The 22,764-nt window shown below is 39.1% G+C and overlaps 1 protein-coding gene across 1 annotated transcript; it reads right to left on the reverse strand.

Annotated features, from left to right (window-relative positions):
* Positions 1-2,191: 2,191 nt before the first annotated feature.
* LOC139708495 (lysosomal proton-coupled steroid conjugate and bile acid symporter SLC46A3-like) lies at positions 2,192-17,028 on the reverse strand. The gene is made up of 5 exons (XM_071620441.1): positions 16,083-17,028; positions 11,604-11,738; positions 10,539-10,622; positions 5,832-5,980; positions 2,192-2,275 (listed from the first exon to the last, which is right to left on the reverse strand). Exons 1-5 carry the CDS (start codon positions 17,026-17,028, stop codon positions 2,192-2,194), a joined length of 1,398 nt encoding a protein of 465 aa, XP_071476542.1.
* Between the last annotated feature and the right edge of the window lie 5,736 nt (positions 17,029-22,764).

Below are 22,764 nucleotides of genomic sequence, written 5' to 3' on the forward strand. Positions count from 1 at the left end.
CATCATACTCACCAAATTTCACCTTTATAGATTAAATGGTTCAATTTGATACAAAAATTAGTGGTTACCATGGCAACACAATTTTCTTATATCAACACATTGGTGTCTTGCATATTACACCTTCCGATTATCATACATATTAAATTTGACCTAAATTGATTGAATGATGTGGAAGTTATTCAATCCACAAGGTTTGGGTAAAATTATGGTTACCATGGCAACGCTTTGTCCGACAAACACAAAAAATTATGTGTTCCACATCTATGCCTGAAGGCCATAATGCCTACCAAATTTGATTTCAATTGCTTCAAATCTGTGGAAGTTGTTCACTCCACAAGATTTCAAAGAAAACATGCGGTTACCATGGCAACGCCTTGTCAAGTACAAACACAAAGAGTGTCTTGCATAACTACGCCTATAGATCATCATAGATACCAATTTTGAAAGTGATTGCGTAAATACTATAGAAGTTATTCAATCCACAAGGTCTTGGTAAAATTATGGTTACCATGGCAACGCATTGTCTGACAAACACAAAAAAAAAACATGTCTTGCACATCTATACCTCAATATCATCATTTACCCTAAGTTTCATTTAAATTGCTTCAAAACTGTAGGAGGAGTTCGCGACGCAAGATTTTGCAACAGACCGACCGACCAACCGCCCGCCCGCCCGACCAACATCACGGTGATTCCTGTATACCCTCTTCACACTATAGTATGTGGCAGGGGTATAAAAATCCATGTCTGGTGACGTTTTGTGGGTTTTGTCTTGCAGGGCCGCATACATGCATAGTATATGCAAGATTTCTAGACACCTTCAATGGTAAAATGGTCACTCTCATCCTCAATGACTCGGACACTAAGAGTAGATGGTGCCACCATCACCATTATTCCTCTGCCTTCACTGTGTTCTGGAAGAAGTGAAAAGACTGGTAAGAAACTCGTTTGGATGAAATTTAACCAGATGTTTAAGCAAAGAGGAAAGCCAAACTGGCCAAAAGCAATATCCCATGTCTTTAGAAGTTCCTGCAAAAAGGTTCCATACAGTCTGCTCTCCGCCCAAGTTGCGCTAATGACTTGTAGTTATAAACTTGTGTAGCAGGATTCAGACTGCTGCAGTCCATGGAAATGCAAGGAGCATGGAAGACGGCATCAAAACTGTCATCAGTCCTACCGCCAACAAGATTGCATAACTAAAGACGAGAGGCGATCACAGACCTACGAAAGAAGCTTGAACGCTAAGTAGAAAACTGCCTGGAACTCACGCATTCCAAAATAAGATAACAGAGGCTGCCTTGGCACCTTATCTAGTCTCTCGATCACGGGGAGCTGGATGATCTACCTATAAAAGAAGAACTCGGCAATGTCATTGACCGCCTTTCCTGCGCGCAAAGGCTCCTGGAAATGATGGCATTCCACCACAAGTTCTGTGCCTTTGCTGGGAAAACGCCACGTACCCCAAGACATGCGTGATACCAACACCGTCACTGTCTACAAGAAAAAGGGATCTCTCTCCCCAGTGTTGCCAGGAAAGTCTTCTCACGTGTATAGTTCTGGCACGCTTGCAGAGTCGTGACCCCCCCCCCCCCCCCCCCCCCCGGTGTATCCAGTCCGGCTTCAGGGCAGGCCGATCTACGATCTAAAGTAGACATAATCTTCTCACTACGCCAGCTGCAGGAGAAGTACCGTGAGAAGCAAAAGACACATTGCATGCCTTCATAGATTTGACCAAAGCCTTTGACATATAGTCAGCCGAAGTGGACTCTTTAGTCTTCTGAAGAAGACAGGATGCCCCATCCCCACACTGCTCCAGATTATCCAAAGGACTTGAAAAGTACGGTCTGCTAAAACGGGTGCATTCTCATGCCTTAATTCTTTGTGAACAGCAGTGGGTATGAAGCAAGGCTGCATCCTCGCATCGTCACTTTTCGGAATCTTTTTCTCCAAATTCATTCAATACACCGTTGATGACTGCACAGGAAACATTTACATTAGTACCAGAGCGCGGACGGGAAGCTATTTGCAATGCCCAACTGCTTGTCAAAACCTGGGTTGTAGAGGTTCCTATCTGTCTACTCTGTATGATCGCACATAGAGGCCGGATGGCAGAGGCTGGTTGATTGTCTGCCCCATGCCTGTAAAAAAGCCTGGAAAAGACTAAGATCTTGTCCCAAGGTACCACTCTCCTCTAGACATCTCCATCAATGGCACACATCTGGAAGAAGTGGACTCCTTTACCTACCTTGGTTCGACAATCTCCAGTTCCCTCTCCCTTGACAATGAGATAAGCAAAATGAAAGGAAAAGGTACCACAGTCATGGCTAAACTAAACAAGCGCGTATGGAAAAACAGTCAAGTGACTAAGAACACCAAACTCCGCGTTTATATCAAGCGTGCGTCCTAAGCATCCTGCTGTACGGTTCTGAGTCCTGGGCAACATATACTGGCAAGTAAGGAGAAAAGGCTCAACAGTTTCCACCTCCGCTGCCTCAGATGACTCCTGCACATTAAATGGCAGGATAGGGTGACAACCGCAGATGTCCTCAGACGTGCCAGCATTATCAGTATGTTTTCGCTCCTCAGCCAGATACGCCTCAAGTGGTTGGGTCATGTGCGGCGAATGGAACCAGGTCGCATCCTGAAGGACATGCTTTACGGCGAGCTATGCGAGGGGTCTCGTCCCATGAAAAGGCCGCGTCTTTGCCTCAAAGACGCATGCAAACTCGACATGACGATATTTGACTTCAACACCAACAACTGAGAAGGTGCAGCTGACAATCGTCAAATGTACATAGGCACTATAAGAGAGGGCATCAAGAGAGCTGTAAAGCTACAAGAAACGTACAGCAAATTAAACAGAGAGCCAGGAGGAAGGCAAGGGCAGCCTCCGTCTCAACCCCAACAGACTTTATCTGAAGCATGTGCTCCAGAGATTGTCATTCAAGACTGGGAATTGTGCTACGCCATCGTTTCTTGAGACGAATGGATGCCAACCAATAAGTAGGAAACAGAATGCTTCAACCCTTCCCCACCCCCCCCCCCACCCCCCGCCAAAAATGTATTTGGGCAATTCCGCAGTTAGGTGCTCACGACATGGATAAAAGAAATGTGCCTCTTTATCTTACTCTTTAATTTAGGTATCAACTAATGCCATGGATGTTCACCAATCACTAAGGTCTTTCAAATTCAGTAGATTTTATTTTTCGTATTCATTGGCTTTGCGAGATCTAAAACCATCATTTAAAAAGGTACATGTGGGACTGGAGATGCTGAGATTCATCTAAATGCAAATTACAGTGGATTGCTTTGAAATTTTTCCTCAATTTTTTTTCATAAGGTAAAAGATGAATGCATTTAAATACTCCAGAAGTCAAGTGACTTTTTGTCAATTACAAAAGAGTGAAATGACCTGCGGAATTACTCCGGACAAATGAAACGTTACTAACCGTAACGTTACTATCCATGATTTTGGGGTCTATAGCTGATAAATCATCGGTCGAACTGCTACAAATAGTTGCGTGAATATCAAAGTAAAACAATAAATGATTCAAAATTTATCTCACGAAATGCAATTTCACGATGATTACCTCACAAATCATGCTGAAAAATGCCCATAATTTTATAATCTTAAATGTCCAATCAAGCATTAGGTAATGATAATCTAAAAGTGCAGGCTACGAATACCACCTCGCGGAATACATGATGCATAGTCTGCGAATAAAATAAGGACAAAATGTGTTTAAAAAAAATGAAGTAAAGTGAAAAAGTTAGTCCCGATCAACACGATTAAGTCGAACGATTAGATGAGATTCGATGAGAAAAGTTTTGGACCGTCCAAAATTTTTCTACGATTAAAGCAAATTGCCGCGATAGATCTCAAGATCTGATACTATCTGACACACTCTGTTAATATCACCACGATTGACGATTAAGACCACGATTTCAATTATGGCGCCAATCGTGATAGTGGGAACGCCGCATTGAACTTGGCTCGTCTTTCAGAAGCAGTAATTTGTAGACAACGTTTGCAGAACGTAATATCATTCACATTCTGTATTGTTGATACTGTTCAATGGAATTCGTTCCTCGTCATTTTCCGAGATCATCGAGAGTACCTGCAGAATCCTTGAAGAATTACGAGAAGAAAACAAACAAACAAACGAGCAAACAATGTTACTGTTTGAATTTTCTAGTATTAGATGAGACATTGTGAGGCCTGGAACTGAAAGCATCGTAATAATAGCATTACATTCACTGGTATGGAACTCTGCACAATAACATTACTTTGCATCTAAAACATCATTTAGAACTGCGCTTTCATCTGCGTTTTCTTCGGTCTGCTTTGTCATGGCAGGGAGCAATGGGGTTATTCAGACAAACCTTGCGCTTGTTGTTAGTCTGGGGCCAGAGGTTGAGTGAACACTGTCTTATTGTGCCGGTCCATCTAAAAAAAAAGGCTTTTATCCTATTTCCAGGCTGCTGACAAACTGCCTGAATCCGAATCTGGGTGAAGCTACTTTTGCAGTTCTGAGGGTTTTTGAGGTATCCAACATGCAAAATCTAAATTCCTATTTATTTTCTTATGTAAATCGTGACTATAGACAAACTGTAATAGTAGTTCTATTTCATTTCGATTGTCGTGAAAAGGAATATGGATAATGACACTTTTGCATCCTTGATGGTTTGTTTGCCATATCCAAAATTGCTGCCAAAATGGCCACCAAAATTCAAATTCCAATACGACTGTAATAGCAGCTTTTTTTTCTTATAAATGGAAAAAATAAGATATAAAATTGATGTTGTTTGCCCTATTTTGAGGGTGCTGCATCCGAATCTAATCAACGCAACCCTTGCATCTTTGACGGTTTTGAAAAATTCAAAATTGTCTCGTAAATGGCTCCCAAGAACTGAGATTCCCTTTCATTTCCTTATAAATGGAGGGAAATTGTACTCCATTGACAATGAATCGGGGTATGGGACTCAGATCGAAAACAAACGATTTGATTTTCCATGTAAACTTCAGTTAAGTGAATTGTTTAAATCACACAAAAGAGTGTCCAAAAATGCTACCACAAATGCTACTAATCTACTCTAAGACATCCCCATAATGTATGGCTCAGTATGTGTTTTCATGCGTACTGAAACGGGCTTTATTAAAATCAGAGACGAAAGTCTGGCATTTACGAACAAAAAGATGGTTATCGATGGCCCTCATTGTGGCTCCCAAGATACATATGGAGTGACTCTATGTAAGCTTGTGTATGTTATTTGACCTGTTGGTATTAATGTTGCCACTTGTATTCTTGTATTTCTCAAAAGACCTATTGTATATTCAGAATAGGACAATTAGAAATGGCTGCAAACATTACCACTAAATAGTAGATAACAATATACAGGTGACGTCAACGACATTCTATATATACAGTATATATATATAAAACAGAGTGGCCCAGAATGAACTGAACACCTATGATCTTTAATTTTAGCAATAATTTTGCAAATTGTCCAAATTTGCCACATTTTTCAATTTTGGTTAATGCGTAATGATTTTGAACCATTTTTGTCAACCCTTGCAATTTTTAAAAATGTAATCATTTTGCACTCTCAGAGACACCGAAGCCAGCGAGATTTCGGCTTGCCATAGAACCAGTAGCGTTCACAATGTGTAGAGTGTGGGGCGGATGGTTTCGTGATATTAGAAGATAAAGAAATTATTCATTACCACGGAATGAGTCGGAAAAAGCTTTACACAACGAATACACATCCACATTCTAGCAAGCAACATCAGCAAAAAGAAACAAAAACAGTTTCAATTACCCGGTTAATACCATTGGAATGACAAGGATGGCTGCAGCGACGTAAAAAGTAACTGGAGTCATGCCAATGCTGACGGTGTAGGTAAATTGTCCGTCAAAAAACAAGTAAGAAAAACCGATGGAAAATGAAAATGCCACTGCTAGCATGGCAAACGCCGCATCTGTTAAATCAAAACAAACGAGTGTAATTCATCAGGAATGGATCTTAGAAAAGACGAACTCGTTAGGGCCTATCATACGCTGTTCGAGAAAGACCATAATTTTGTCTTGTCATTCTTCATGTTTCTAGCATAGTAGAAATACAGTATGCAGTATCATTTTAATTATCATTTGCCTTATGGTGTTGTTAGTGGAAGTATAGTGGTAACTTCACGTGTGTTTACGTTATCGTATCATACATACGAGGTGTGTCAGAAAAGTTCCTGGTATCATAGAACATTTATTTCAAACCCAAACGTCAAACTAAGAGGTTTCACCTTCAAAGTAATCTATTTAGAGTATGTAACTGTGATCTTGGCTCTCTACAGTCATCAGGTCTTTTTCTACACAATTTTATATACACATCCTCTGTTTCATGTCGTTCTGCAATGAGCACAGAGCAATGAACAAATTTAAAGTTTCTGGCAGGGTTGGGGAACTCTGTCGAAGCGCTGAAAGTGCTGCAGCAAGTCTACGGAGGTGATATGAAGTCATGCACATGTGTTTTTGAGTGGTGCAAGAGATTTACAGAAAGATTAGAAAGCATGGAAGATGACCCCAAAGGAGCGGAAGGCCCTCAATGACCAGGACTAAAGTCAACATTGAGCGCGTCAGGCAGATGGTGCATGACAATCGTCGGCTGACTTTTCGAATGATGGCAAATGATCTGGGCATGAATCAGGACAGCGTCTTTCACTGAAGATCTAGACATGCGGAAAATCTGCACAAAGATGGTGCCTAAACTCCTGAGTGATGACCAGAAGAATCCACGCATGCAACTTTGCCAGGACATCATCAAGCGCCTTCAAATTTGAAACCAAACCAGACTTGCTAGGGAGAGTCATTACCAGTCATCACCTCAGTCCTGGTCGTTGAGGGCCTTCTGCTCCCGAGGTCATCTTCCACGTCCTCTCATCCTTCTCTAAACCTCTTGCACCACTCAAAAACACATGCATGTGCGTGACATCGTCTTATCTTCGTAGACTTGCTGCAGCACTTTCAGCATTTTTTTACAGAGTTCCCCAACTTTACCAGAAATTTTATGTTTATGCGTTGTTTGTGCTCATTACGGAACGACATGAAGCAGAGGATGTGAATATAAAATTATGTAGAAAAAAATTCTGACGGCTGTAGAGAGCTAAGATCACAATTACATACTCAAGATAGATTATTTTGAAGGTGAAACCTCTTCAGTTTGTAGTTTGGATTTGAAATAAATCTTTTATGACACCAGTCCTGGAACTTTTCTGACACACCTCGTAGATAGGAAGATAAAGCGAATTTACTTTAAAGACAGAATTAATATTATCTATGCCAGCAGTGCACCGTGGTCTCCTTGGCTTGAATCATTTATGCCGCTATAATCAAAACGATCGACAAAAGACGAAATTGTTTTTGCCAGTATGTGCGCAGCGAGTGTGACGGAAGAATATTGAAAAAAATAAATGACGAAAATGTGCGACAAATGACTAAATTGGATAAACTTTGTTTGAAAATGACTGACAAAATTCGAATTTGAAACAATAGGATGGGCATATTCCAGGTTTTTCGGGACGAAATTGAATTACTTATATATCATTAATTGAATGGAACAAGTCTGAAAATGAACGGGGAAACCTATATTAGTAAAAAGTCCAAAAGGAAAATGAACGGGAAAACCTATATTAGGAAAAAGTCCAAAACAAAAATATTACTACTTATCATTCAGACTTGGTTGAGTATGATTATTCATTCTTTCTTGCGTGCGTGCGTCCTGATCTAAGCATGCGTGTGCACTATTACATACTTGTTCTGTTTTAACACATATAGAGGGTGAGCCAAAAATAAAAATGAAATATTAAAAAAAAATCTACGCCATAAAATGATAATCAATCAACAAGTACCAAAATTAGATCCTATCAAAATCAACAATTTCACCAAAATTAAGTTGACTACGGGTATAAAGCAGGTATGCAATAATCAAATTATGATTAATGTAAATAAAACAAATTATATAATGTTTACCAATGATATACTGATATACAGATTAAACTTAAAGATGTTATGATAAAACAAGTTAATTTTATAAAATTTCTTGGTGTCACAATTGATAACAAGTTGAACTGGAATGAGCACACTCGAGTCATCTGCAACAAATTAGCCAAAAATGTTGTTAGATTTCTTACCAGATTGAAATTTTTACCAAAGAATATCTTGATTACATTGTATAATACTTTAATTCTCCCGCATTTGAATTATCGTTCGGTAATATTGGGCCAATTCCAGTATGTCAAATGTAAATAGAATATTATTGCTTCAAAAGAAACTTATTCGTTCGATAAATCACAGTGATTATTATGCCCATTATACTACTCCAATATTTTACCAATTGAAACTTTTGAGGTTTCAAGATATTTACATTTATCAGTGTGCAATATTTATGTATTCGTGTTTTTACAATATGATTCCTAAAAGTTTATTAGGTTATTTTAAGTTATATACTAATTGTAGATACAACATGAGAAATGTTAATGTATATACCGTTCCTTTTGCCAGAACCTTGCCGTCTCAAAAATCGATATTTGTCAATGGACCAAAAATATGGAACGGAATTACTCCTGATATTCGAAGCAGTACATCATTACGATTATTCCAAAGGAGATACAAGTTATACCTTCTAAATCAATACATTGAATTTTCTGATTGTTAGGCCGTTTGTGTGTAGGTGTGCGTATGTGTGTGTGTGTGTGTGTATCTGATAGGTGTGTATAATCATGTTTGAATTTGCTGTAATTGAAATGTTTTTATATTTATCAAAGATATTTTCCATGACATGATTTATTATGATATATGTGTATATATATATTTTTTTTTTGGAGACAGGCTTAAATATAAAGCTGTGCCTTCCTGCTTGTCTTCTAACACTATCCAATCATTTTGATTTGTTATATTGTTATGTTGTTGTGATGATAATGCTTTTGTGTAGTTTCATTGATTGTAATACTGCATGTTTCTGTTATATGTTGATTTTTTTTATGGAAGTGTTAAATAAACCTGAAACCTGAAACCTGAAAAGATATTTATAACAATGAACAAAATATATTGGAAGAGTTATCATAAAATAAAATAATGCATGAATTTGCGGCATCGCACGCACAAAAGAAAATAGTATAGTAGTTCTAAATTGTAGTTTTAAATTGTAACAAATTAAAGTTTTTCAGAATTAATTCATAACACGCTAATGAGCGCAATCTGGGCCTTGCCATCAACATTTCAGATCTCATCATGAGCGATTCCACAGTTGTTTCGTTAAGCTGTCTTTTTTTATTCTAGAGAGAGCTCAATAGAACCTATTCATAGCGCGATGATTTTGTTTGTTTATGCTCGTATATGTGCCAAAAAACATAATTGTACAATTGTCAAGTTTTAATCTGATTGATTGGGTAACGTATCTCATTTTCTTCATTTTTATACCGTATGTCCCAAAATAGATTACAACGGGACCCTCCGCAATTATTATCTTTAAAAATAGTGAATCAATCCAAATTCAAATTCAGGATATAAAACTATAACTCACTCCCCACATCTTACAGAAAACCCCATTCGATTTATGTCAGTGGTCAGAGAAAAATAAGGAATTTGCAGAGCATGTCAGGAATCTTTTCCCTCCAAGTTCTGTCTATTGTATTCACACACAAAAGCATCGAAGTGCTAAACTTGGAAGAATTACACTCATGACTCATGCTTTACAACTTTGTACATTTCTCTGTGACAGCTTAACCAAATTGTATTTGGTTTTCGGCAAAATAGAGCTAAGATGTTATATTTTAAGACCCTGAAGTAGCATTTAAACAGTTAAATCATATTGGATGTTTTCAATGTGATGTGCAATGCAGTGTTTTCAAATTTCTTTTATTTTATTTTTTTTTTTTTGGGGGGGGGACATACTGTATACCATTTCGTCTGATTTGATTTTTTTTTTTACCTGCTCTCTGTTTATTTCGTTCTAAACCACTGATTATATTCGGGGCTTACAGCCAAACACGCAAGCTGACCTTCAGAATATTTGCACAACCCGCAACGTAGATTCCGATGTTAACAATTATTCATTTGTCATCAAAATGGTTTGGTTTGTTCATTTGTTATACAGTATATATATATATATATATATATATATATATATATATATATGCATGTGTGTCTGTGTGTGTATTCATTTGTTTGTAGACTAATGGCTATACACTTATTCCTGATCACACTATTTTTTTATTTAACGTGATATGAGAATTATGTAATAAAGTTGAATAGAACAGAAAAACTAGCATGTTCGTTTGAGCGCAAAGAAACAAGATACTCTTTCAATAATTATTGAGTGAATAACCAAGTCTATAAGATTGACCAAATACAGAAAGTCACAGGGACAAGAAGCAGGTAGTATGAGAACATGAGCAAGCCGCCAATTTCCACGACGCCTATCACATAAACGACAAAGTTAGCATTATTAAGATGATGATCGAAGGAAATGAAACGGGTTGAACTTACCCCGTTCTGTAGCCGAGTCCAGTCGTGAGATAAGGCTTCTACCAAGAGGTTCCGGTAAAGTGCGCAGGAGGCCTACAGCAGAAGCTATAGAGATTGGAGGTATAATCTATATATGATCCAATATACATGTACCACTATTCAGTACAGTTCTGGTTGAGGTGAGGATTTAGCTTTTAATGTTTTGCGAGATATTCAGAAACCACTATGAGATGTCAAAGAGCATGCAATTCTAAGGGGTTATCAAAAGTTAATTTGATGAAAATCGGTTTTGAAATGGCTGAGATATCCAAAAACAAGGTGAACCAAAGAGATCCTTATAAAAAGCGTGGCCTGTGGCACTTTTTTGATATCTCAGCCATTTGAAAACCAATACATGTATTCATCAAATAAACGTCGTTCAATCCTTAAAATTGCATGCTCTTCAATATTTCATAAGAAGTTTCTCATTATCTCACTTAAGAATGTTATAAACCTGAATCCCCACCTCAACCAGTACTGTACAGTCCTTTTAAACTGCAGGACGTTTACAATTCAATGGAGCAGCCTGTGAAAGTATTATATTTGGTACTTTACAAGCATCTGTCGGGTATTTGTCAAGCGGATATATTTTGATATACCAAAAGGTTTGAGAATGCGCTGTCAAATACGTATCACTACAGGAAGCATTGATAGATATAGATAACGCAATACATGTACCACAACGCAATGCCGATAACCATACAAAAGCAGCATGCGGAGAGTATAGTTCTACTTGAAATTACAACGCAATATCATTACCATTCCGAAAGAATACCAAAAAAAAATATTTTCTTTTATTTTCACAGATTCGTTTATCTCACTTAACACCATGACAGAAGTGACCGTGTGGTACTTTATTCAGATAAATTGCATATTGGTTGTATATTCTGTACTCTTATAACACTGAGCTTCGACTTAACTACTCTAGTACTTGTATAAGTTATGTTTAGATCATACTTTTGAAGGTAATAGTAAGGCGTGTGAAGTCTCGTCTGCAAATAATACAATCCGATAGGGCTGTTGCACTGACTATGGAACTTTACGCACCAATGAAGGCAAGCTGGGTAGTGTTTGGTGCCAGGGCGCAGGTGATCAGCTGGGCGATAAACGAGATGAATCCAAAATGAATCAACCAGTGCTCCGTAAAACACTTCAGTAGAGGTTTGGTAAGTATAGTCGCAACTGAAATAGGAAAGTAGGTTCATGTACAGGGTGGTACAAAGAAAAACATATCCGAGTTCTGATCCTTATTTGTTCAAGAACTATATATGTATCAGATAACACCAACAGTCTTATGACCAATAGCTGATTCGTGTACAATTTTGTTGGAGGTGATTTAGAAATGAAAGTATAAATCATTTTCATTAAATACAAGATTAAGTTATGGTTCAAATATTCCTCTATTATCAATCCTCTTTTTCAAAACTTAAACTTTGCACAGGGGTCAGTTGGTATGTATGGGAGTGTGTGGTTTATCCCCCCGAAAATATTCCTGGACAATGGCCGGGGTTTGGAAGCTTTATTATTTATTCATGAGGAATTCCACTATCACAGCTATAGCTGTATTTATCCTGTATTATGTGTATGCCATCACGTAGATGTGCTTACTCTCTTCATGTGGATGCATTTTACCCTTATGACCTCAGACCAGCAGTGCCCAGGGCAATTCATCATAGATTGTTACAAAGCATTCATGGAGCAAGATACCAGAAGCCTATAGTCAGAAGAATTCTGAAAAGGTGGAATTCATGTCCATTGTTCAGGGTTATAGTAAGCATATACTCAAATACACATCATTAGTTCCTGGCTAAAGTTCAGGTTTTGTATAGATCGAGGGTTAGCATATGACCATAATCTCGAACCTTAGTCTAAAATTAATGGTGGGTTTTAAGAAACTGATTGTGCTTTCATACTCGAATCACCTCCAACTATACACTCTTAAGCTTTTACTCATATTAAGGACAGTGTTATCGGATGGTTTTTGAACTATTTAGAATCAAAAGTGGGAAATGCTTTTTGTAAGACCTAGTACGATCATACAAACGGTGGGCCATACAAAATATGATGCTTACCGCATAATAGTTTGCGTATTTTAAATCGCAAGAGGACAATATGTTACTAAAACCTTTTTATATCGGTCTACTGTATTCAGCCTAAAGCGTTGTTTGTCAAATTCGTGTGTATCATGGGAGTGAGACATTGCTGGTTTAACTTTGTTTCCATATAATTTGGCTAAAATAAGCAAAATATACATTAGAATAACCATGCATTGCTTTAGAAAGAAAAGCAAATAGATATAATCATACAGTGGTAATGATTGTACATCACTGTGGTGTGATGACGAAGCTCAGTGATATTATTTTGAAACACACTTAAAGCACATAAGCTTAAAATGGTGTCCAAAATGGCCGCCATTTCTAATTTTTCTCATAACCCTCCAACTAAGTAACCGCGATACGCATTTAAATGACTAAATATAAAAGTTATATTTTGAGGCATGAGGAACCCAATAAAATACTAATTCAAAGATCATGAAGCACGTAAGTACCAATAAAATCACGCGAGTTCTTCCCGAAAACGTTGCTCAAAATGACCGAAATTTTATCAAAACATTGCTGTTTTTTAGCCTGTTTCAAGAGACAAAGAAATTTGATATAACGTTAGAGATTCAACAACTCAGAAGGTCAAGTGGAATATTTCCCTGTAATGTCCAAAACATGGGTCGGCCTATAGGTTGGATGGGATGCATCTCCCCCCCCCCCCCCCTCCCCCTTCCACCGACAACATTGAATTGCAATCATAAAAATACAAAACATCCCTCGCTCAGCCCGTTTCCATAGACAAGTTTCCGAATATGTCATTAAAAAGTGTGCACCGAATCTTTCATTTACAAAATTTAAAAGTTAGTTCCCTCATATTGGAGGGTGATTTGCCCTTCCTAACCCTTTCATCGCTCACGTCCCCAATATAAATCAAATACCCCTTTGATTAACAATTCCTGAATATTGCATCAACTTTGTGCAAATATAAATCATTTTCATTTCAATTCAAGTGTAAAAATTCTATCGTGTTGGAGGATACTGGGGCTATGAATTATATACTCTTTGAAGATGGACAATTTTCTTACTATTATGACAAAAAGGGTGCACTAGGCCGTTTTAAGATGATCATTAAAATGTAAGAACTCTCTCCACAGTCGAAAGGGGTCCCTCCTCCTCCCCCTCCCCCCCCCCCCCCACATCCTCCACTCGCTCCTTGCCTTGAATGTACTAGTCTTTATTCTACTTACACTTTTAAAAGAAAAAAAAGCATAACCTCCGAGATTTTTAGGTCTGAAAAAATTTCCCATTTGTGGGAGGGTGCTTCACCCCATACACTTCCCCCTCATGTTTCCATAAATACATATTTTCTTTATACTTTTATGACAAAAAGAAATAACAAATGTTTCACCAAAAGAGTGCTGTATACGTCTGAATTTCAAATTGGAAAATGCCAAAATCTCCTTTGTATGGGAAGCAGTATTCTCCTCCCACACTCCCCGACACTTTCAGTATGAATTTTCCTAACTTTTTAAATAGGAAACAAATATCGGATATTTTACCAAATGGGTGCAACATATCATCTGAAAATACGAAAATTTACCTCGTGTGGGAGCGGGCAACCCTATGACCGCACACTTTCACGAATACTGTATCGCTTTGTTCCTTTTTTGATGAAAACAATAATGTAATATTTCACCAATAGGGCATCAGATGTCTGAATATCAAGTCTGAAAATGTAGAACCTCTGTCATGTTGGGGATGGGGAATCCCTCTTCCACATCCTCCCGTTGCGTGTTTCCCTGAATACTACTTTAAATATTCTTTTTACTCTTTGATGGAAACAATTCAATATCTAACCAAAAGTTTGCACGATATGTCTCACTTTCAAGTGAAAAAAAAATTCCTCCCATGGGAGGAGAATATTCCTCCTCCATGTACCAATAACTATACGATTGTCATATTCTCTGATTTCTATCTATTATACAATTTTAATTGAATAAGATAATTTAGACACTATGTTTTTAGGTGGAGCAATATACTGCACCGAAGAAATTCACTGTCATGTGATAAATTACACATTATTTTGAAGTACACATATACCATGTATACACAGACACCAAAAAGAATTGTTGTTACTTCCTTAGTGATAACTGACAGTTTCATTTGCAACTCACCTCATGGTAGACATCAAATACGTTGGTAATAAAAAAAGGCTAGCACTAAATTTTCATCTCATGTGCTTGAGGCGACGAAAATAAACCTTGTGGTAAGAAAATATTGACTTCTAGTTGGCTGTCTGTTTAGCAACAAATCTAATGGTGAATATTTCTCTCGTGACAGGGACACACTCCTTGATTTTCACATTAGAATGTTTTTATTTATATACTTTACACATAGGAACTACTTTTATAAAAAGTTTCTTACACACTATACTGATATTATTTACATAATTGTGAGAGTGAATTCTTACTGCCTCCCATTTTGTATTTTGGGAAGAGCTTGAGCGGTTTTATCGATAATATACTTGTGTGCGTCAACATCTCTTAGAATGAATTTTGTTGAGTTCTTCATCCTTAAAAACTATTATTTAGACACTAATTTTTGTATTTGGGTTACCTGGTGGAATAGCTATGAGAATTTCAGGAAATGGTGGCCATTTTGGACGCTATCTTGGATTACGGTACTTGTGTGGGTCAATTTCTCTTGATATGTATTTTATTGAGTTCTTCAACCTCAAAAACATAATACAAGTATTATCATTATTTGCATATTCAATTTTTGTATTTGGGTTACCTGATCGAAAAGTTATAAGAATTTCAGGAAATGGCGGCATTTTGGACGACATCTTGGATTACGGCACCTGTGTGGGTCAGTATCTTTTAGTATGTATTTTATTGAGTTCTTTATTCTGAAAAACATATATTTGGACATTTAATTCTTGTATTTGGGTTACCTGGTTGAAAAGTTATAAACATTTCCGGAAATGGCGATGTGTGTGTTTTGAACGCCATCTTGGATTACGGTACTTGTGTGTATCAATATCTCTTAATATGTATTTTATTGAATTCCTCATGCTTCAAAACACACTTAGACATTGAAATTTTGGATTTTCGTTCTGTGGTTGAAAAGTTATAAGAATTCCAGGAAAATGGGGGCCATTTTGGACGCCATCTTGGATTGCGGAAAATGCTCAGGGAGGATTTATGAGGACTTTTCGTATGTTATTGTAAACATATTTCAGGACCTATCCTGAAAAAAAAAAAAATCAGCTTGTTACCAAAAATGTCCAGGTTTGAGGCTATTTTGACACAATGCTCTTGGACTATTGGTGGAGTTTTGCTTTGTTTTGTTTTGTTTTTTTCTCATTTTTTCGCTACTAGATTAAGCATGCACTTGATACTTGTGGGTAAAAACACAAGCCTCTCTCAATTCTGGCATTTATGATATAATTGTTATAACAAAATGTATAGAATTTAGTTCTTACTTGCTGCAGGAAACAGAGCAACACTGGCATTAAAGCATCCCACAAAAATGGCTGTCCAACAGAAAGGTTTTCCGAGACCATAAATCACAACGACGTCGAAGATACTCTCTCGTACAAAACGCACGAGGCAGATGATCATGATCAGAACGACGACTTCATTCCTCTTGCGTCTCTCGAAGTGTGTGCAGAACCCAGCCAGACTATCAAGAGATTTCTTTAGGATAGAACCTGCTGGAAGGGGTTCACGCTTAGGTACTGTTTCCAAGACCAATCCTGGCCATGTTGTGTAGGCAAGGTTGATGGCAGCCAATATTGCTGGGAACGCGAAGGAGACAGGAAAGTTATTAGAGTAACCGAGAATCAAACCTCCGAGCGTTTGACCGCAACCCCAACCCGCCTCATACATGAGTGAGAGAACGACCATCCTCTGTGTTCTAGACTTTCCTACTGAAGAGTCAGCAACATAAGCCAGGGATACCGTTACGACACCTTCTATATCCCCACACAACCCAAGTACAGCGGCCGCAAGGAGAGTTAAGGACAAGGGTAGACCAAAGAGCGCTACCAGGAGAAAGATGAGAGGAGCAATGAGATGGCATACTACGCCTATGACTAGGATCGGCTTTCGGCCGATGAAACTGGAAGCAGCTACCAGGAATGTCGCCGTGACAACGGGTGGAAGAGTAGAGAGGACTGCAAGCCACATGTTCCACCAGGCTGTCTCGGATTGTATCTGTTTTTCGAGAGGATCAGTGACGTCCCTATCAGAACATGTGCCGTTCTGGTGGTAATAATTGATGGAGTAATTATAATGTTGCGCCAGACTGTCTTGTACGTAAAATGTCCTGAGAGTGGAGAGGGCTCCTTGGACTGCCGCTATCAGGAAGTTGATTGGTTCTGTCGCCACGAAGCGTGCCCTGCTGATGTGCTCTGCTGTTTCCCCCATTTTGAGATGTTGTTGCAGAGTAAAACACCGGCTATTCTGTTAATGACAGAATGAACATAGAATCGGAAACATTTTTATTCTCATTTTATGATTTGTCGGTAACTCATCACGAAACTAATTTCGTTAATTGTATTTGTGCGAGTGTGTCATGATGATTATTATAAACTGTAGACTATCGGTAAGAGGTTTCATAACCTACCCTTTTTATTCTGTCCCCGACTTCAATATTGATAAAGAACCTGTTAATAGCAAATGATGATTAGAGTAGTAATGATGATAATAATAACAATGTGTACTTACTGTTGAATAGAAAAAAAATTGAGTTGGAATTAAAGAATAGGGTTTGTCTAAAAACATATGTTTTAACTCTTCCCTTAACGCTTTTTTTACAATATTTGTCGAGCACTAACCTGTTGAATAATGTGTGTATTCTTGGTAGCCTGTACAGTCCTGTGAACGCTTTCACTGCGTCTAACTTAAACCCTTGCGGCTGGGACAGGTAGATGTCGACAGGTAATGTTATCGAGGGTAAGGCCCACGTATTCGAAGCGTTCACGGTGGTTGTCTGATTGTGAACACGGCTTAACAAGAAGGCTAGAAGTATGTAACACCTGCTCTCGTCAGGCATTTGGCTGCAAAGGAGCGCCAACTGGAGGTTGTTTCGGTCCAACGACTTCATGCAGGGCTTATTCCGGCACTCATCGATGCTCGTTCCTTCCTGCAGATATTTCATGACTGCCAACATTATTGACCCCCCCCCCCTTTCGCGGCTTTTGGAGCCGAGCATGCAACGTTCTTTTGTTGTTGTTGTTGTTGTTTTCCTTTTTAAGCAATTACACTTATTTTTTGATTACCCGCCAATATATTTCGCGATTCTCAAAAAAGCTGCTGATGCATGGCCACAGTGAAACTGGCAAGTGTAGTAGTCGCGATTCTGAGGAGCTGCTGCTGCACATGTATCTCAAAACATTGGTGAATACTCATTCACCCTGAAGTCTCTGGAACACGGTCGCTGTTGAGGCGTTGAGGGTAGGTCGCCATGAGTCTCCGAAAGGTTCCGGAGACGTCGCGGACATGTAGGCCTACATTAGTCTCCGCGACTCGTTTTTTTTTTTCGCCGACAGAAACGACTATTTTTAGTGATCGGCTGCCTGTTAGTTATTTTTTAGTGCGAGTTAAAATTTTGCGATCGATCGGCGAAGAAAGTCCTGGCGGCACCCATCTCCGACTTTCGCGTGCAATCGCAGATAGATAGACGAAACGCCTCCGATTAGTCGTTGTTCCCCGGCCGATTACAGCATGTCGGCGATACATCTAAGACCCTACGGTGATTAGTCAATTGGGGGCATGTCAGTGATTATGAAGATGAGGTGCCATTGCGTGATATGTTATCATTATACGTATAGCCTTTTTCACATGGTCCATCGGCGACGTGCCGGCGACTAGTCTTTTGACTCGACAAGGGGACCATTGACTAATCGGCGGCGTATCATCGTTTTATCTTCCACCGTGCTCTCGCTGAACACCAACTAACCCTTCCCCCCCCCCCCCTCGACAAAGGAAACCGTCGGATGGAAGTCGGGGTTTTGTTTGTGTGTGTGTGTGTGTGTGTATGTGTGTGTGTGTGTGTGTGTGTGTGTGTGTGTGAATGCTCGATAGCACACGCGTTGCTGGATCCCCTGACATCGGATGGCAACGTCAATCTCGCCGACAGCTCTGAAATTTAACAAATCACCGGGGTATCGGTACCGCCGATTTTTATCAGAACCCAGTTTGAGGAGACGTCACATGGACGTCAGAGAGACGTTTCCGATACCGCATTAATACAGGTCATTGGATTTAAACCGCGACTAATGCGAGGCGGTGTTCTGCACCGGTCTATAGCATCAGTCGAGGCTTAGTAAAACATATTTCTGGCATGTCTGGTAAGGGTTTGAGAAACGTCTTGCACCATTTCATATCTGCTTGCAATATATCGAAAGAGGCTATACTCAGAGACTTACTTGGCCTACGCGCTTTGCCGGAATGATGAGATGTTTTGGAGTATTTTGAGATCAATAAACAAAAGTCGTTATACCGACTTTTATTCCAGAAGGATATGGGTGAATTCGGCCTCAGGAACAACTCTGCCCTACACCTTATTTCAAACAATTTACACGCAGTAATTTTGAAATGATGACTGGTCGAAATCGAACTGACGGTTTGGTTCGTATGCCTGTTTGCAAATAACTATTAAAGCCCCTTTACCACTTTCACGGATTGCTTCACGGATGACCATGGATCGTCATCCGTGGTGTTCCGGTATGCAAAATATCGACTTTCCTCTCAATGCCGGTGTGAATACGATCCCAACTGGGTGTCTACACGTACAAGTACGGAAGCTACAAGGACAAGTACGGTGCCTACACGGACAGACAAGGAATGAACGCGGACCACAGCGGAAACGATACGGAGCTAACACGGATATCAAGGAAGAGCACGGATGCAACTTGGTCTCTTTGCGGTCTTTACACGGATATCCCTAAAATGTTAACAAAATGACATTTACTTTTGCTTTTGATACTTTATCATTCTCGGGCAACATAACTCCAGAGCTAATAACAAGCACACCAGAAAATCTACAGCTGCCTACATCAGGCAAACTCTCATTTTGCGGTAACATCACAACATAAACAAAACCAACAAACTAAAACAAATCAAAAGACAAAAAAAAAAAAAAGAAACAGCAGGAAGATGTGTGTCGGTCACTGAAGCTTCTCATGCGATATAGACCTACCAACAGTAAGAGGAGTCGATTGGCTGTATTGATGGGGGAAGATGTGAGCGAATTTCATTGACTTTCTGAGCTTGTATTGGCAAAATACACGAATTTCTCTTTCCGGATGGAGCCGATGCTAATACGGACGTTCCGATGTCTTCACGGAGGCAACACGGAGTGGCCGGTGCCTACAAGGAAGGAATGTGGATGCAACACGGAGTAGATGGTGCCGACAAGAAAGAGTTTGTATTGATTTGCATCCGTGATGTCCGGGATGAAAAAATTAAGCAAGCTCAATTTTTTCAGCGGACATGCCGGATGATCAAAGGTAATAAGGTATGCCGGATGACTTCACGGAATCAACACGGTCATGCCGGAAACAGTAGGGATGGATGATCCCGGACCGACGATCCGTGGTCATCCGCGATGCAATCCGTGAACGTGTAATAGGGGCTTTACTCAAAAAGTTATGAACGAATTATAATTAAAATCTCTGAAATCAAGAGTGACAATGACTAAAGGGATGGATTGTTATAATTACTGTAGTGATCCGGTTCACTGCCTCGATCCTCCCTCCCCTCCCCCTCCCCCCCCCCCCCCCCCCCCAATAAAAAAGATGATAAATATGTAAATAATTTTACAGGATTTTCTTTTTCTTTTCCTGTTGGCATAAAGGGGACGTCGTGAACAGTAGATGGCGCGCTTGCCTTCGCGAGGCTCGGAGCGATGGACGCTGGTGGGCGCATTGGGCAAAAGGCAGCGAAGGGTGGTCGGCAGTGAGGGTATATTTACTGCCAATGAATGTAATACAGGTTCTATTACTATTAGAGAAGGATGAAAATCATAATAATTATTGGTGTAAAAACCGGGAGGAAGGTGGGGGGGGGGGGGGGGGGGGGGCTCGGACCTCCTTCCCGGTTGTTGGTACTTGTACTTACAAGTTTTGTATCTCTGAGGTATTTTAATTACCAGTAGTTGTCTGTGAACTTTTTTTTTTTGGTGGTACATTTTTTGTGTGTGTGTGTGCAATTCCAAATCTAGGTAACTTATTTGTCTTCAATCTTCATTGTAGGTTCTGTCATTTAATGATGCAATGAATGCAAACAAAAATATTTACGTTAGACTGACACATGGCCTGTCAATGCGATCAGCATTCTAGGCACCGAGTAGCCTAACTATAATCCATTATTTGGTCTTAATCAAATTTCGGGGCGTTATTAGGCCTACCATCCAATAATATTGGTGATCGGTAACAAATTGCGCTGTGAGTTGTTAAACCGTAACTAAGGTTCATACTGGCAAATTATTTTTTTTTCACTTTTTGATGATGATGATGATGATGATGATGATGATGACGATGATGATGATGACGATGATGATGATGATGATGATTACCACTAGTTGTCTGTAATTTTTTTTTTGTGTGTGTACATTGAATTCTTAGTTTACCTCGTTGCTGCTAAGAACGGTTTGGAGTTGAAACGAGACTGGTGTACGGAGAAGATGATGTGTGAGACCTGTCCCTGTGTAACAAATGAAGTATCCATTATGCCCATCCTGCTATGGCAGGCAAGTGAACTGAGACCGTGTGCTTTATACAGTGTGCAATACGCGAGGCATTTGTACTGTGGCCTAAGATTAATAGAGATAGAGGAGTCTTTTACCACTTTTTTTTTTACTACCTTATATCGGCTCTCTTAGAGGGGATTTCGTGAAGCCAGGTGCAGTCTCCGCGTCCCGTTCCGACGACCAGATAGTTATACAGACCGATTTTTCGATCAATAAGAGTAATACCTTATGTCGGGAGGGGGTATTTTGTTTTGTTTTGTTTTGTTTCGTTTTGTGCTGACAATTCCAAATCTAGGTAACTTTTTGTCTTCATTGTAGGTCCTGTCATTTAATGATGCAATGAATGCAAAGAAAAAAAATATTTACGTTTGACTGACACATGGCATAATTATGTGATCAGCATTCTGGGCACCGAGTTTATAGATAAAAGACAATAAACACCCCTTAACCTTTTAATTATTACAGTTAGCATCATCGTCGGCCGCACAAATTCGATTCTGACCTGTACATTATCATTTTTTTAATTAACATTATGCTTGTATAATGTGGGCGCCAACAATAGCTAGTATCTCTTGAAAAAATCCAGTATGCAGTTTGATATCACTGTCAATATCTATATTACCTTGAAACTACTATAGTCCAGGCCGTATATCATATAGATGTGTACCACTTATAAATACTGGTAGATATATCGCGTAGGCCTATAGGTCCTACGATTTCCAGCACTGACTTTATTTCTTCTTATTAGTGTACTAGTATGGTGTGAACTATACCATAACTAAGGTTCACTGACTGGCAAATTATATATTATTTCACTTTTTGATGATGATGATGATGATGATGATGATAATTACTATGATCAGCATTATTACTTTATCATTTTAAGCCTATCATTGCTATTATCATTATTTCCATTATCACCATTATTGTTATCATTATCATCATCATTAGTTTCATCATTATCATCATCATTATATTATCATTATTATCATCATCTTTATCATTACAAATACAAAGTAGGACTATTGACAAGGCTTCTTTATTTTCGTTCTTTCTTTCTTTTTTTCTACATTTTAATGTGTTGATCGCTAACACCGGTGAGAAGCATCGATGATGACCCAAGTACAGTAGTCCACCTCCCTGAACACAGTTTGCAGAGACTCCAACTCTCCCGTTTTCGACGGGAGATCTCCCGCCGAAAACCCATTTTTGCAAAATCTCCCGTTCTCCCGCTTGAGATTTAATTTCTCCCGCCGCCTGGCTCTGTATCTCCCGTTGGAAAGGATTTCTTACTTATTGCTAATACTGTATGTTGAAAAAAAATAAGCCCTAGAAAGCACCAGAGAGCATCTAGAACCCTGGGAACTTCGCGCTTCGCACACATCAACTTGGAATCTCCCGTTTGCTAG

This window comes from Diadema antillarum, unplaced genomic scaffold (assembly GCF_040938485.1).
Source record: "Diadema antillarum isolate AM-2024a unplaced genomic scaffold, OU_Dant_1.0 seq00001343_RagTag, whole genome shotgun sequence".
Taxonomy (NCBI): domain Eukaryota; kingdom Metazoa; phylum Echinodermata; class Echinoidea; order Diadematoida; family Diadematidae; genus Diadema; species Diadema antillarum.

What these genes read in the sequence shown, in the direction of transcription:
- LOC139708495 (XM_071620441.1), bottom strand. Translation starts at nt 17,028, where the DNA reads ATGGGGGAAACAGCAGAGCACATCAGCAGGGCACGCTTCGTGGCGACA. An exon ending in TGCTCTGTTTCCTGCAGCAA is followed by an intron (nt 11,739 to 16,082) that starts GTAAGAACTAAA and finishes TTCCTATTTCAG; the next exon opens with TTGCGACTATACTTACCAAA. An exon ending in CCATCCTTGTCATTCCAATG is followed by an intron (nt 2,276 to 5,831) that starts GTATTAACCGGG and finishes CTCATTGTCAAG; the next exon opens with GGAGAGGGAACTGGAGATTG.